We start from the raw sequence: 12,103 nt of genomic DNA on the forward strand, positions 1-12,103 counted from the left end.
AGGCAGCCCGTCGGTTACGTAACAGATCTGTCAGCCGAGTCCCGGACGGCCACAGCGGCTCTGATGCTGCTGCCGCGACACGCCGTCAGACTGCAGCCCGACCTGCACACACACACACACACACTCCCATCACGGCCCACACACACTCCCATCACGACCTGCACACACACAAAAAAGTTAACTACCCGAAACTGTATTTTGCATTTCCAGCACCATCTAAAATAAAGTAAAAGTAGAGGGAAAACGTCTTTAGTTGTCGTCCTCGTCGTTTATTTTTTGAGCTGTTCATCTGTCCTAAGTGAATTTTTATGACACATTTTTATTTTTTTCTTTTCCTTTTTCCTTCTTTCTCTCGAAAAAGACCCCATATCACAAAAAACCTCCAAAACGAATCAAACCGAAACTAAAACTAAGCCTTTGCAAACATTATAAATGAAGCTCAACTAGCAAACCTGCTTTGAAAACAAAACAAAACTGAAATTGAATCTTTTCTCCTCTGCTGCCGTGATCGACCAATCAGAATCGAGCAGTCAATCGGTGCAATAAGTTCCTGTAGCGCCATCAGGAGGTCGCTGCAGCGGGGCCTTCATCGTGTTTGGTGGATTAAAACGGTTTGAAGCGGCTTGGTTTGGTTACACCCACCTCGTATAAATCAGTCAAGGCCGCTCATATTTTACTGTCACACCACACAGATTACACTCTGCAGAAATGGTTTGCAAAGGCCTTTGTAATCTCCAGGCCTCTGTTTGGATGGAGAGGCAGTTTTCGCTGTGTGTGTGTGTGTGTGTGTGTAGAAATGAGCTGAGATTATCTAATTTGGCGCATCATCGTCTGAAATTTCCTCATTTCCTTGGCCGTGTGTGTTCTGTTTCAAACTCTAACTAATTTAACTGCATTCTTAACTTTGTTGAAGAATATACATGTTAAACTGTTTGGTCTTTCAGAGGTAAATCTAATCTCATTTGTAGATTTTAAAGCTGCAATAATCAAGAGTTACGGAGGAGTTTGCACGGTTCTCGTGTTGCTATATATTATTTGCTTATTTGATTATTTGCGTGTTTTCTGAGACTGATTCCAGTTTATGCTCTTTGTGTGTGTGTGTGTGTGTGTGTGTGTGTGTTTTCATTCATTTTACTCGCGCTTTCTACCCATCAAACTGCATAAATAGTAAAATTCCAGCGTTGAACCGGTTTGTTCTCGTCTGTGTGTGACTTCAATCCCGGCTCTTATCCAAACGTGCTAATTACATGTTGGTGTGTGCGTGATGATGATCGAGCTGCGGTTGTGTGTGTGAAAGTTTCTCATTCCTGCGTCACGTGTGTGAAACAGGCGTCCTGATCCGGGAATTGAGTTTGCAGAGCGACACACACCGCCATGCTGCGCTGAACTGAAGCTGAAGCTCAACCTGGCAGTGCAAAGTGTGACGTTCACCAACAGGCACTCGTATTCTGAGTTACACTTTATCGTCCTGCCTGACATCCACCTCACATCTTTTATTAAATATTTATGGTCAAATGTCTCACTCTGCAAGTCACAGATCGAATATACATTTTTGTTCATAATTTTTTCTCCCTGGCTTGTTTGTTGATCTAGCACTTCCACTCAGTTAATTTCAAAGAGAGATCAATCAACAAATATGAGCAGGTTCATCGACCAAATCGTCCAAAAATAACCAATCAGTCAGTTAATCAATGGGCAAACGTACCTGTGATCATATAATCTGCCTTTCTCCCTATTGAGGATTTCTCTCACGGTTAAAGTTGTGACAGGTTTATTTTGCTAAAGTATGGTGCACACGCACTGCAAAAACGCAAAATCTTACCAAGATTATTTGTCTTATTTCAAGTCAAAAATGTCTTATTTCTAGTCAAAATATCTCATTACACTTAAAATAAGACATGACCACCTCAGAAGTAACTTGTTTTTAGACAATTTTAACTTGTTTCGAGTGAAAATTCACTTGAAACAAGTGAAAATTTGCTTGTTTCATTGGCAAAATTTGCCAGTGGAAAAAGTGAAAATTCACTTGAAATAAGTGAAAATGAGCTAGAAACAAGAAACAAATTTTGCCAATGAAACAAGCAAATTTTCACTTGAAACAAGAGACAGTTGTCTAAAAACAAGTTACTTCTGAGGTGATCATGTCTTATTTTAAGTGTAATGAGATATTTTGACTAGTAATAAGACATTTTTGACTTGAAATAAGACAAATAATTATGGTAAGATTTTGAGTTTTTGCAGTGCGTTTCCTGCTAGACTATATTGTGTTACTGTTAATCTGAAAAAAGCACATAATCTCTGCAGACACACAGCGATATTTCTTAAAATTTTAACTGTTCACTTTATTAGCGGTTGCCTGTAAATCGGCTGCAATTCTACAGCGCTCTTCTAGTCTCCCATCAGGTGTGGTGAGGGGTTCAGTGTCTTGCTCAATGGCACTTTGACACGCTCTCTAAGAATCTGAGCTTCTTCTCCTTTTACTTTCGTAAATGTAAACTGTAAACCGGAGTCCCACTGGTCATGGATATTTGGGAATGTCAGAGTTTCTTTTGGTGTATTCCAAACAGGTCGAGTCTGAAAATTAAACTAAGAGTCTAAACAGCTCCTCAGACATCACAGAAGTGATTTTTAGCCCAGCTGCAGGGAAAGTCATGGAAAAGTCCTGAGATTTGACTCTTCCGCCTCTGTTTGTCATTACAGGTCCATTTTCCAGACGTGGAGAGAGTGGAGTGGCTGAACAAGGTATTGTACTGACTCCACACACACACACACACACATGAACACACACACACACACACACACACACACACACACACACCCCTCCTGATCTGCTCCACATCAGCCACAATTAGCCAGCGAGGCAGAGGCAGACAGGTGTATAAATAGGATCTGTATGTGGAGCTCTGTGAAGGTCTGATCCAGCGCTGCAGCATCCCAGGAGAGAGAGAGAGAGAGAGGAGAACGGGAGATGGAGAGAGAGAGAGAAGGAGAGAGAGAGAGAGAGAGAGAGAGAGAGTCCTTCCTGTAAATATGGGGCTGCATTTCCAGTAAGAGGCCGAGCAGGCAGGGATGTTGTTGTTGTTGTTGTTGACGAGGACGTCTCCATCGTCTGAAACTCACCCAGCCGCGCTTTTATCTGCAGACGACTTTGGCAGCACATTAGCGCCGAAACAACGGACAGAAAATTAATCAACTGTAGTTTTATCTTTTAATTCTTTTAGTCTTTTATAAAGTAAAAAAATAAAATCCCAAACATTTGCAGGCTGCAGCTTCACAGACGCTGAGATCGTCTTGGTCTCCTCCGTTCATTTCATTATAAAATTAATATTTTGAGCTCCTTTGGCTGCTGGTCAGACTATCTGAAGACAGAAAATTGGGCTCGGCTCATTGTGAGACTTGTATTTCACCAGTGCACAGGAGCTGATTGAACGGGCCCGTAAGTGTGATTTTTATTGCCCCATAGCACAAAATGACCGTAATTTATCTTTGAGGGGGCTGACAGGGTCTCTCAGTATCAGCACATATTGGCATGAAGAGCCTCATTCTTAAACCATTAAAAAAAAGCAAATGCCACATTTATTCCAGTTTTTATCGCGGTGATGTGTGACCTCTTCACTACACGCCGGACCTCGGCTCTAATTGGACAGATTTATTATTAGACTTGTGCAGGAGGAGCTTCAGGCCGGCCGTCGCAGCTCCTTCTGACGGCCGCTGCACGATGATAAGGTCAGGAAAAGCTTGGCCTCTTGAATTATCCAGTGAGGCTGTTCAAAAGCTTCACAAAGTCCACAACCAGGATGTGGGGCTCTTAAGATGCCAACTCATTATGAACAAATTCTGATTTTTGGTCTTTTTTTTTCACATCATGAACATCTGATTGGCATTTTTAGTGTTTATGACACCTCAGAATACTTTGCGCCAATTTTTATTTAACTTATAGTGCTCATTTTTATCCACAGTGCCTCATAATACCAGTGCGATCGACCAATCCCAGTAACCAAAAGTTTTATCCTCGCCTGAAGCAGAAAACTCAAACTAAAATTTTGCTACTTTGACAGCAAGGAAGCAGGTTTTACTCTGGCTTTTTTTTTTTTTTTTTTTTTTTTTTACCCTTTACTACCTGCTTAAAAGATGAGATTCACTGTTTGCACCAGAAGAAATCCCAGATTGCATATCCCAGCTTCAGGTCAACAAGCGTGACAGATGACCAGAAGTCAGAATCCAGTCTGAAAGACGGTGATTTGTTGGTGTGTACGTAAGGCGTGGAGCACGTCACCGTAACATCACGGCTGTGTGCAGCAACACGAGTCAGCAGGTGAGCCGTTTACGCCTCTGCTGCTCCGAGCTGAAGCCCGTAATTACACAGCGCCGCCGCCGCCGCCGGGAATGCAGGACTGAAAAGCCGGTTAACCTGCTCACACTGAGCTCAGCGCCTGCATGGCAGACAGATTTTTAGGTAAAGGAGGTTATCATTTGAATAAATAATGACATGGGCTTGGAACAGTTTATTGCACGACCGTCTAAAACAAAGATACAGCCAACGGACCAAAAAATTAATTCAGAGACTGGCATCCAGTCATGATCAACTGTGCAATAATAATAATAATAATAATAATAATAAAAACTTTATTTGTATAGCACCTTTCATACAAGAATTGCAGCTCAAAGTGCTTCACAATAAAAAGAAGAACATTTGGAAACATTAAAATAAAACATTAAAAACAGCACCGGGTGAAATTAAAAAGAAAAGGCTAAAAACGAGAACTTTGAAATAAAACAAAAGATGCAAATAAAACCATAAAAGACAACAGTGTGGAATAAAATAGGAGCTATAAGCAAAATAAGAGGTTTCCTAGATACATTGATAAATTGATGATTAATGATAGATGATGATAAAGTAAGTAGAATCAGCTGGAAGTAAAGTTAAACCCAGCAGGCCGGTGGCTGCTGCGTTTTGTTAGTTTATCAAACCTGCTGTCAAAAAAGCAGGAAAGATGATTCCAGAAAGATGGAAAGAGCAGTTATAGCCTTCTGGAAGGTAAATGCTGTGTATTTGCTGCATCTCTCTCTTCTGCTTGATGTAATTCTACATGACGTGTTACTGTCATGAGTCAACATGCAGTTTCTCATTGACTGGTCGGCTTCAAACTGATTGAATTAAAGTAATAAAACAGGAAGTAGCCTAAAATGTCCATGTGTCAACTTGTCATATGGATGTTTGCAAAAAAATAATCCGGTCCCCGTGAAGGTCTCATTTGCATGAACGCTGCCCGCCGCCTGATCTGAGTCTGACAGCCCTGATCTTAAAAAGTGACTTTCAGGTCGAAGCGTGGCACCGGGGCCCGAAGCGCCCAACACCGAGCGGCAACGACAACAGCTTCTCCAATACTGATCAGCTCATGAGAAAGAAATTACATTTGCGTGGAAACATGCGAGGCATTAATGCCGTTCTGTACCCGCTGAACTCCGCAGAGCCACGAGGCACGGCTGCACCTCGTCTCAAAGCGTCTGCACGTTAAGTCTTCACAGTCTCTAGTCGCCGCTCTGCACCCAAGAGGAGCCACACCCTGGTTTGCCCAAGGGATTATGTCAGCTGATGACCAGCAATGAGGATTTTCCTGCCTGACTCACACACGCTCGTTCCGGGCCGTCTAGCTTAGCGTCTCTGAATCTGTCTTTGAAGCCGGTTCAGAGGCTGTTCTAGATAGATAGATAGATAGATAGATAGTTACTTTATTCATCCCAAAGGAAACTCGCAGTTTTTCAGCAGTATCCACAGATTACAGATTAAATAAATTAAAAATAAAGAATAAGATCTAAGTACAACACACTAGAGATCTAGGTACAACAGTGTGCAAAAAAAAAATGTGCAAAAAAAAACGTGTTCATAGGTGTATAAAATGTGCATAGATCTAGGTCAATGTGCAAATTTAGAAGAATCAATGTGCAAATTTAGAAGAACTGGCCGACTGCGCGGTGTGGAGTGGAGATGCACAGGACAGACTGTGGCCGATCGAAGATGCTGTGTAAAGTGAGACGTCACAGACCTCTTACGGAGCGACTACATGGTTTTTACCTTAATCCAGTGTATGCCTGCTCAGTAGGGCTGCACCTAATGATCATTTTCACTGCCTGTTAAACTGCTGCTTTTTTTAATGAATCCATTAATCACTGAGCAACAACAACAAACACAAAGTAGTAGTTTTGTAATGATATAAACATGATATGAAGATTTTCTAATGACATAAACAGAGAAAAGTGAGACAATCTCTGTTATCAGACTGTGTTTCACATTTTGACTTTGACTTTGACTTTGACTCAACATGATAATCAGTCAAATTTAGATCAATCGACTAATTGTTCAGCATCACTTCTCAATAACTAAATTAATCCGGATTATTTGTCTTGCTGTTGCGATCACAGTTTAAAGTCTGCAGTATGAGCAACTTGATCATTTTAATGCACTTGCTGTGTCTTGTATCAACATCCTGACTTTATTCTACAGGATATTTGGTCATTTATGTGAAATGAAATTACTTTTTTTTCCATATGTTTGGATTCTACAGTGATTTATTGAAGCTGAAATTGACGCACACACTTTCATGTTATTAACTGTGTGTCCCTGGTCTACTGAGCCACTGAGTCCACAGTCATGTCCTCTATGAGTACACAATAACAACAATGAAGTATGTTTCCTTTTCCCCCCCGGTTTATCAACACACACAGTAACAATAGCTGTTAATGCTGTTATGCTGCAGTCTATCCTCTGTTTGTACTGAAGACATCGTCAGCCACTGTTGACATCGATCTTCATGCATTCTGTTCACGTCCTCCTGCATGATTACTACAGGAAAGAAGTGTTTTACACTAAAGCCAAATGAGGATATGGAGGATATGATGAATCTCCAGGGTTTCAGCCACTGAGTCACCAGACAGTTGCTTTTGTCTCCCCGAACTAAAACGAAAAGAGCGAGTCAATTCCTCTTGGGGAAGAAAGCAAAGTGTATTAGCATTTCACCGAGCGTGTAGTAGAGAGTGGCTCTTCTGCAGCAGCTGTGTGTGTGTGTGTGTGTGTGTGTGTATTGTGCTCGCTCAGGTTTCTCCCAAAGCGAATAAGATAATTTTACCAGATATTGTCACTGAAGCAGGTCTATAGATCAAAGAACATGAGGGTTTTGCGCTTCAGATTGCTAACCCTGCCTTTGCTTCTGTCTCCCTGTCTCTCTCTCTCTCTCTGTCTGTCTGTCTCTTTCTCTTTCTGCAGACGGTGAAGCAGATGTGGCCGTTCATCTGTCAGTTTGTGGACAAGTTGTTCAGGGAAACCATCGAGCCGGCGGTGAAGGGCGCCAACCCTCACCTCAGCTCCTTCTGCTTCACCAAGATCGACATGGGCGACAAGGTGGGTGTGTGTGTGTGTGTGTGTGTGTGTGTGTGTGTGTGTGTGTGTGTGTGGGTATGTTGTGGGGTTTGATAATAATAATTCAGTCTGTCTATCAGTTTCCTAACTCGCAAACACACACAAAATACAGAACCAAGGTTACACAAAGAAAGAGGAAGACTGCGATAAAAACAAACAGTGGAGCAAAGAGAAACAGAAAGTATGTGCACTACTGCTGATACTGCTAATACTACTACGGCTAATACCTCTACTAGTAATTCTACTACTACCACTAGTAGTGCTGCTGCTACAACTCCTACTACTACCGTTATTACTGTAGTTTTACTGCTCTACAGCTGCTACCATCATTACTGTTACTGCAGTGAATCATTAACATGCCTGATGAGGCTGTGCTCTCTGTGCTCTGCTGTCAACAGGGCCGGGCGATCAATCAGTTTTATTGGCTGTTATGATTTTGCATTATGAAATGAAGATAATCAAGATAAAATGATTATTGTGCCGCATTATGTTTTGCCACGATGCTTGTAAATCCAGCCATACATCAGAACTTAAACATGCAACAGCCATGCAAACCTGCAATATTACAAACGACACACTCGTTTTCATAAAACAATTTGCCACTAAGCGTTTTATTGCAGCCGACCCACATTGATCACTATGACTCCCTGGCTGATTTAAGGTGGTCTGAGATTGTTGCCCAAATAAAAAAAAAAAAAAGAAAAGAAAAAGGTCTTGTGGCAGAACCAAAGGCGCTTACTTGTTTGTTTCAGGATTTGTATGTTTTTTTTATGTTTTTTTATTTTTTTTTTATTTTTGTATGTTTCATGTTCATCTTCCTACTATTTCTTTCTTTCTTTCGTACTTTCTTTATTATTCCGTACATTTTTTGGCATGTAACTCCTCCTACAGCTTTCATTTTAGGAGGTGTGCTATTACTTTTATAAGCATTCCGACTCATGGAATTCTCGAAATTCCAATTTTACGGAAAATTTTTGCCATCCGAACTGAATGGCCAAAACTTCCCAAGGCTCTGAGGTGCAGAGCTTTTGACCTGCGTCCACGCACCAAATACGAAAAACGTGCGTCTTGTGGAGGAGAAGCGGTGTCTCGATTTTCAAGGCGGTCCGACTTTCCGTTTTTCCGCAATTCCAGTTTGAAGTCGGAATTTCGGACGCAATACACACTAATGGCGGAATGTTCGGAGTGCCAGAGTGAGTGACATCACGGCTAGAGTGCAGCAGCCCTGGAAAATCGTCTAAAAATTTTGTCTTTTGCTTGCTCTCCTGGCCACAATTTTCACTCCACATGCATAGATTTGGGTAAAGTAGTAGGAAAACTAGTTCTGCTTTGAAAAATGTAAATACAAAAGCAAAGTAGCTTCAACTTTTTAAACGGTGACACTTAACGAGGCAGGAGTGCCGGCTCTCTCCCCCATAGACTCCCATTATATCTGGAACCCAAAATCTGGGGAGAGAAGCAGAAACACACACTTTTTTAACTCGCTCTAGGGCAGGCATTTTTGGGAGTTGGAAAATAATTTTTACACAGTTTGAAAGCCCAAAGCCTTACCTTTCTCATGGTACATTTAATTTTCTGCTCGGACTTTCTGTCATTGCGGAAAAAGCATTTGTTTGACCACTACTTTTAGGAGATTTTCTCCCAAGCACCACTGTCACTCTTCCAGCTTGCCCATGCAGTTTCCCCACAAACTGCACTTTTCTAGTTTAATTTAGTTTTTTTGTTATAGTAGATAAGCAGCTTCAGTGGAGCCAGCTACTTGCTCTAGTTTAGCTGCTTTAAATCAAGATTAAGAAGGGGATTGTCAAGTAACAGTTTCAAAGTGGCCTTCTCAACACTGAATGCACGATCTTTCCAAAGGCAGTGAGTTAATATGTTAAATAATTGTGATCTCAGTGTTGACCAAAGGAAGGATCATTATGATTTTTGCCGTAATCGAGCAGTCCAAGGTTAGGTCAGTCCTCTTTTTGTGAGCTTATCTTGTATCAGGCTGGAGTGTGTTGTTGGGTTTTCCTCGGGTCGATTTTTGTTAAACAAATTCCACGAGCAGTAATGCTGCAGCCTGGTCGAGTTAGTACGAGCGCTGTGCACAGCCTCAGTCAAAGTGTAGGTGTTTGGATCCTTTATCAGAAGCTCTGCTATTTTTGTCTTGTCCTCTTACTTCAGTGCCTTCAAACTTACTTCCATGACACCCACACACACACACTGAATTTTCAACTCAGTCTCCATTTCAAAACACCGCCGGTGCAGGGGAACAGAGGCAGGAAAGTTCATCAGGTTTTTAAATCGGATCTCGGTCTGATTTTTTTTTTTTTTTTAAAAGCTTTTCTTCTCTGTGATCTCGTCTCTTTTGTCTTGTCGTGTCTTAACTTAGCACGCTGACAGCTGCACACTCTGCCACATTTGGCCCACATTTCAGAGCAGTTCTTTGCAAAGGGATTTGAATTTTTTTATCAGGAATATGCATACATGTAACAAATAGGAATAGGCATAAAATATTTGGGCCAAAGTTGAGAAGTATTTGTTCACTTCCTCTGTCTTTGTCACCTCTGTGTGTGTGCAGCCTCTGAGAGTGAACGGGGTGAAAGTTTACACTGAGAATGTGGACAAGAGGCAGATAATCATGGACCTGCAGATCAGGTACGCACTAAATCCATCAACCTCACATATTCTCATTTTCACAAATTTTTGACCTTTGTAGCCCGTAGATTCTTGTGATGTTGTCTCCTTGAAGAATTTAAGCTTTTTCTGCTGTTGCATTTGAATGAGAACCTTTGCAAAAACACAAAACATACAACTACAAATTCCCTTCTTGCTGTCAAACAATGAGATTCACTGTCACATCGGTATATTTACAAGCTGCTTTTGCCCTCTCTTCCAGTTTTGTGGGGAATACAGAAATCGATGTGGACATCAAGAAATACTATTGCAGAGCTGGGATCAAAAGTATACAGGTATGAGAACGGTGTGGCTTCACAGAGCATTTCATGCAATGATGTTTCATGCAACTGCAATGTTTTTTTTATTATTTTTATTTTTTATTTCTGTTGTGATGCTGCTTTCCTGGCAAAGTAGAATCAGAAGTCTTGCAAGTGAGGTTTCTCTTTGCATCTTGCGTCAAGTTTGGACAGATTAGATGTGGGAGACTTGGACCGTCTTTGGTTTAACAGCAGGACAAATCAAGCGTGCCTAATGTTTAATTCAGCTGAACTGATTCAATCAAACTAACGGTGCTGTAAAAATAAATTAAGCTGTCGGTGAAACTAATGGAGCACAAAACACATGGCAAAACCCTTCCATCGACCTCTGAGGCGAGGGCGAAAACACACACCTTGACTGAGAAAATAGAGAATCAAAAAGGATATTATTATGACCCAGATGTTGACTTGATTGGCTGTGGCTTTCGCTGCACCGGCCGTGACCGGCACGCTCACCCGCGAGCTCACCAAAGGCAGAGTTTTACATAATGTGTTGACACACGGCTGATAACGGAAAGGTTATCGACTCCACTGTTGGCAGAGGATCAGGCCATATTTGCTGTTCAGAGATCAGAGAGAGAGAGAGAGAAAAGACGGAGAAAGTGAGTCAGAGAGAGATTTACAGACGCAGACGGTTTCATGCATGAAGCACAGTCAACATTTGCCTTTCTGCGCAGCTTTACGGCTCCAGTCGCAGGCCGTGCGTCAGCTTTTTCTAAGCCGCCGGAGAAATAAGAAGCTCAGACACCGAAGAAGTTGGTGTGGCCTCAAACGGAGGACTTATCGTGACTGATGACTCATTCTCTTGGGAAGTTTTCACAGCGAATTCCTCTTTTTGAGTGCCACCCTCCATCAGCTGAAGCCATGATGCTATTTTTTCCACTCTTGATCTATTTGGAAGAGAGCTTATTCATCTCAGCCAGGCTACCTGCTCAAACTGTTTACTCCTGCAGTTTGGGCCACTGTCCGGTTCGTGCACGACCAGAATAATCTCTTCCCCCGGACAGATAAACAAAGGCTATCTTGAATCTTGAATCTTTCCACTGCACCCATTTTAATGAGCAAAATGTTGGTATTTGATTACTCAGAGCTGCAACCAAATTTGGTGTTGCAGTCGGGCAGTCTGCATGTCTGAGGTCTGAGTCACCGGCGGCCTGCAGAGAAAGCGGTAGCCGTAATAATGGAAAAGCTCAGAGGGGAAACATTTGGTAATAAAACAAAAACCAGCTCTTCCCAGGGAAAATTCCTCCTGGTCTGTAACTGCACTACGGCACCAAACAGTGCTGGGTTATGCTTGTAATTTTGTCAGTCTTGGCAAACTGCTGTGTTTTTGTTGTGATCAGCTCCGCGATTCTTAAAGTCCCCGTGAAACGACCTCACATGACCTCCACTTCCTGTAAAACAAAGCATCTTAAACGGTGACATCATCATCCTGCACTAGTGGGTGTACATTAAAGTTTCAACCAATAAAACCTTCACAAATCTATAAACATCCTCTCTCATCCCTTCAAAATAAAAGTATGTTTCTCTCCCAAACTGAGATCCTGTTGTGAATGAGTTTCCCTGCACCGTATCTCGCCCAAACTTCCTGTTTCAGCAGGAAATACATCAAACCAAGAAAGTAAGAGTCCATTTCATGGGGTCTTCAAAGCATTTCTTGCAACAACCTGGCAAATGAGGCCAAAATTTAGATGGTGAGTTACTTCCT

The 12,103-nt window shown here is 41.8% G+C and overlaps 1 protein-coding gene across 2 annotated transcripts in view; it reads left to right on the forward strand.

Annotated features, from left to right (window-relative positions):
• esyt2a (extended synaptotagmin-like protein 2a) overlaps window positions 1-12,103 on the forward strand; it is an 86,982-nt gene that overhangs the window by 19,483 nt on the left and 55,396 nt on the right. For both annotated transcript variants that reach the window (XM_030074976.1, XM_030074977.1), the window contains exons 3-6: window positions 2,701-2,742; window positions 7,265-7,399; window positions 9,981-10,057; window positions 10,299-10,371. In XM_030074976.1, coding sequence (XP_029930836.1) covers window positions 2,701-2,742; window positions 7,265-7,399; window positions 9,981-10,057; window positions 10,299-10,371 — 327 coding nt within the window. The remainder of the gene's footprint in view (window positions 1-2,700; window positions 2,743-7,264; window positions 7,400-9,980; window positions 10,058-10,298; window positions 10,372-12,103) is intronic.

The sequence above is a fragment of the Myripristis murdjan genome, chromosome 17 (genome assembly GCF_902150065.1).
Source record: "Myripristis murdjan chromosome 17, fMyrMur1.1, whole genome shotgun sequence".
Taxonomy (NCBI): Eukaryota; Metazoa; Chordata; class Actinopteri; order Holocentriformes; family Holocentridae; genus Myripristis; species Myripristis murdjan.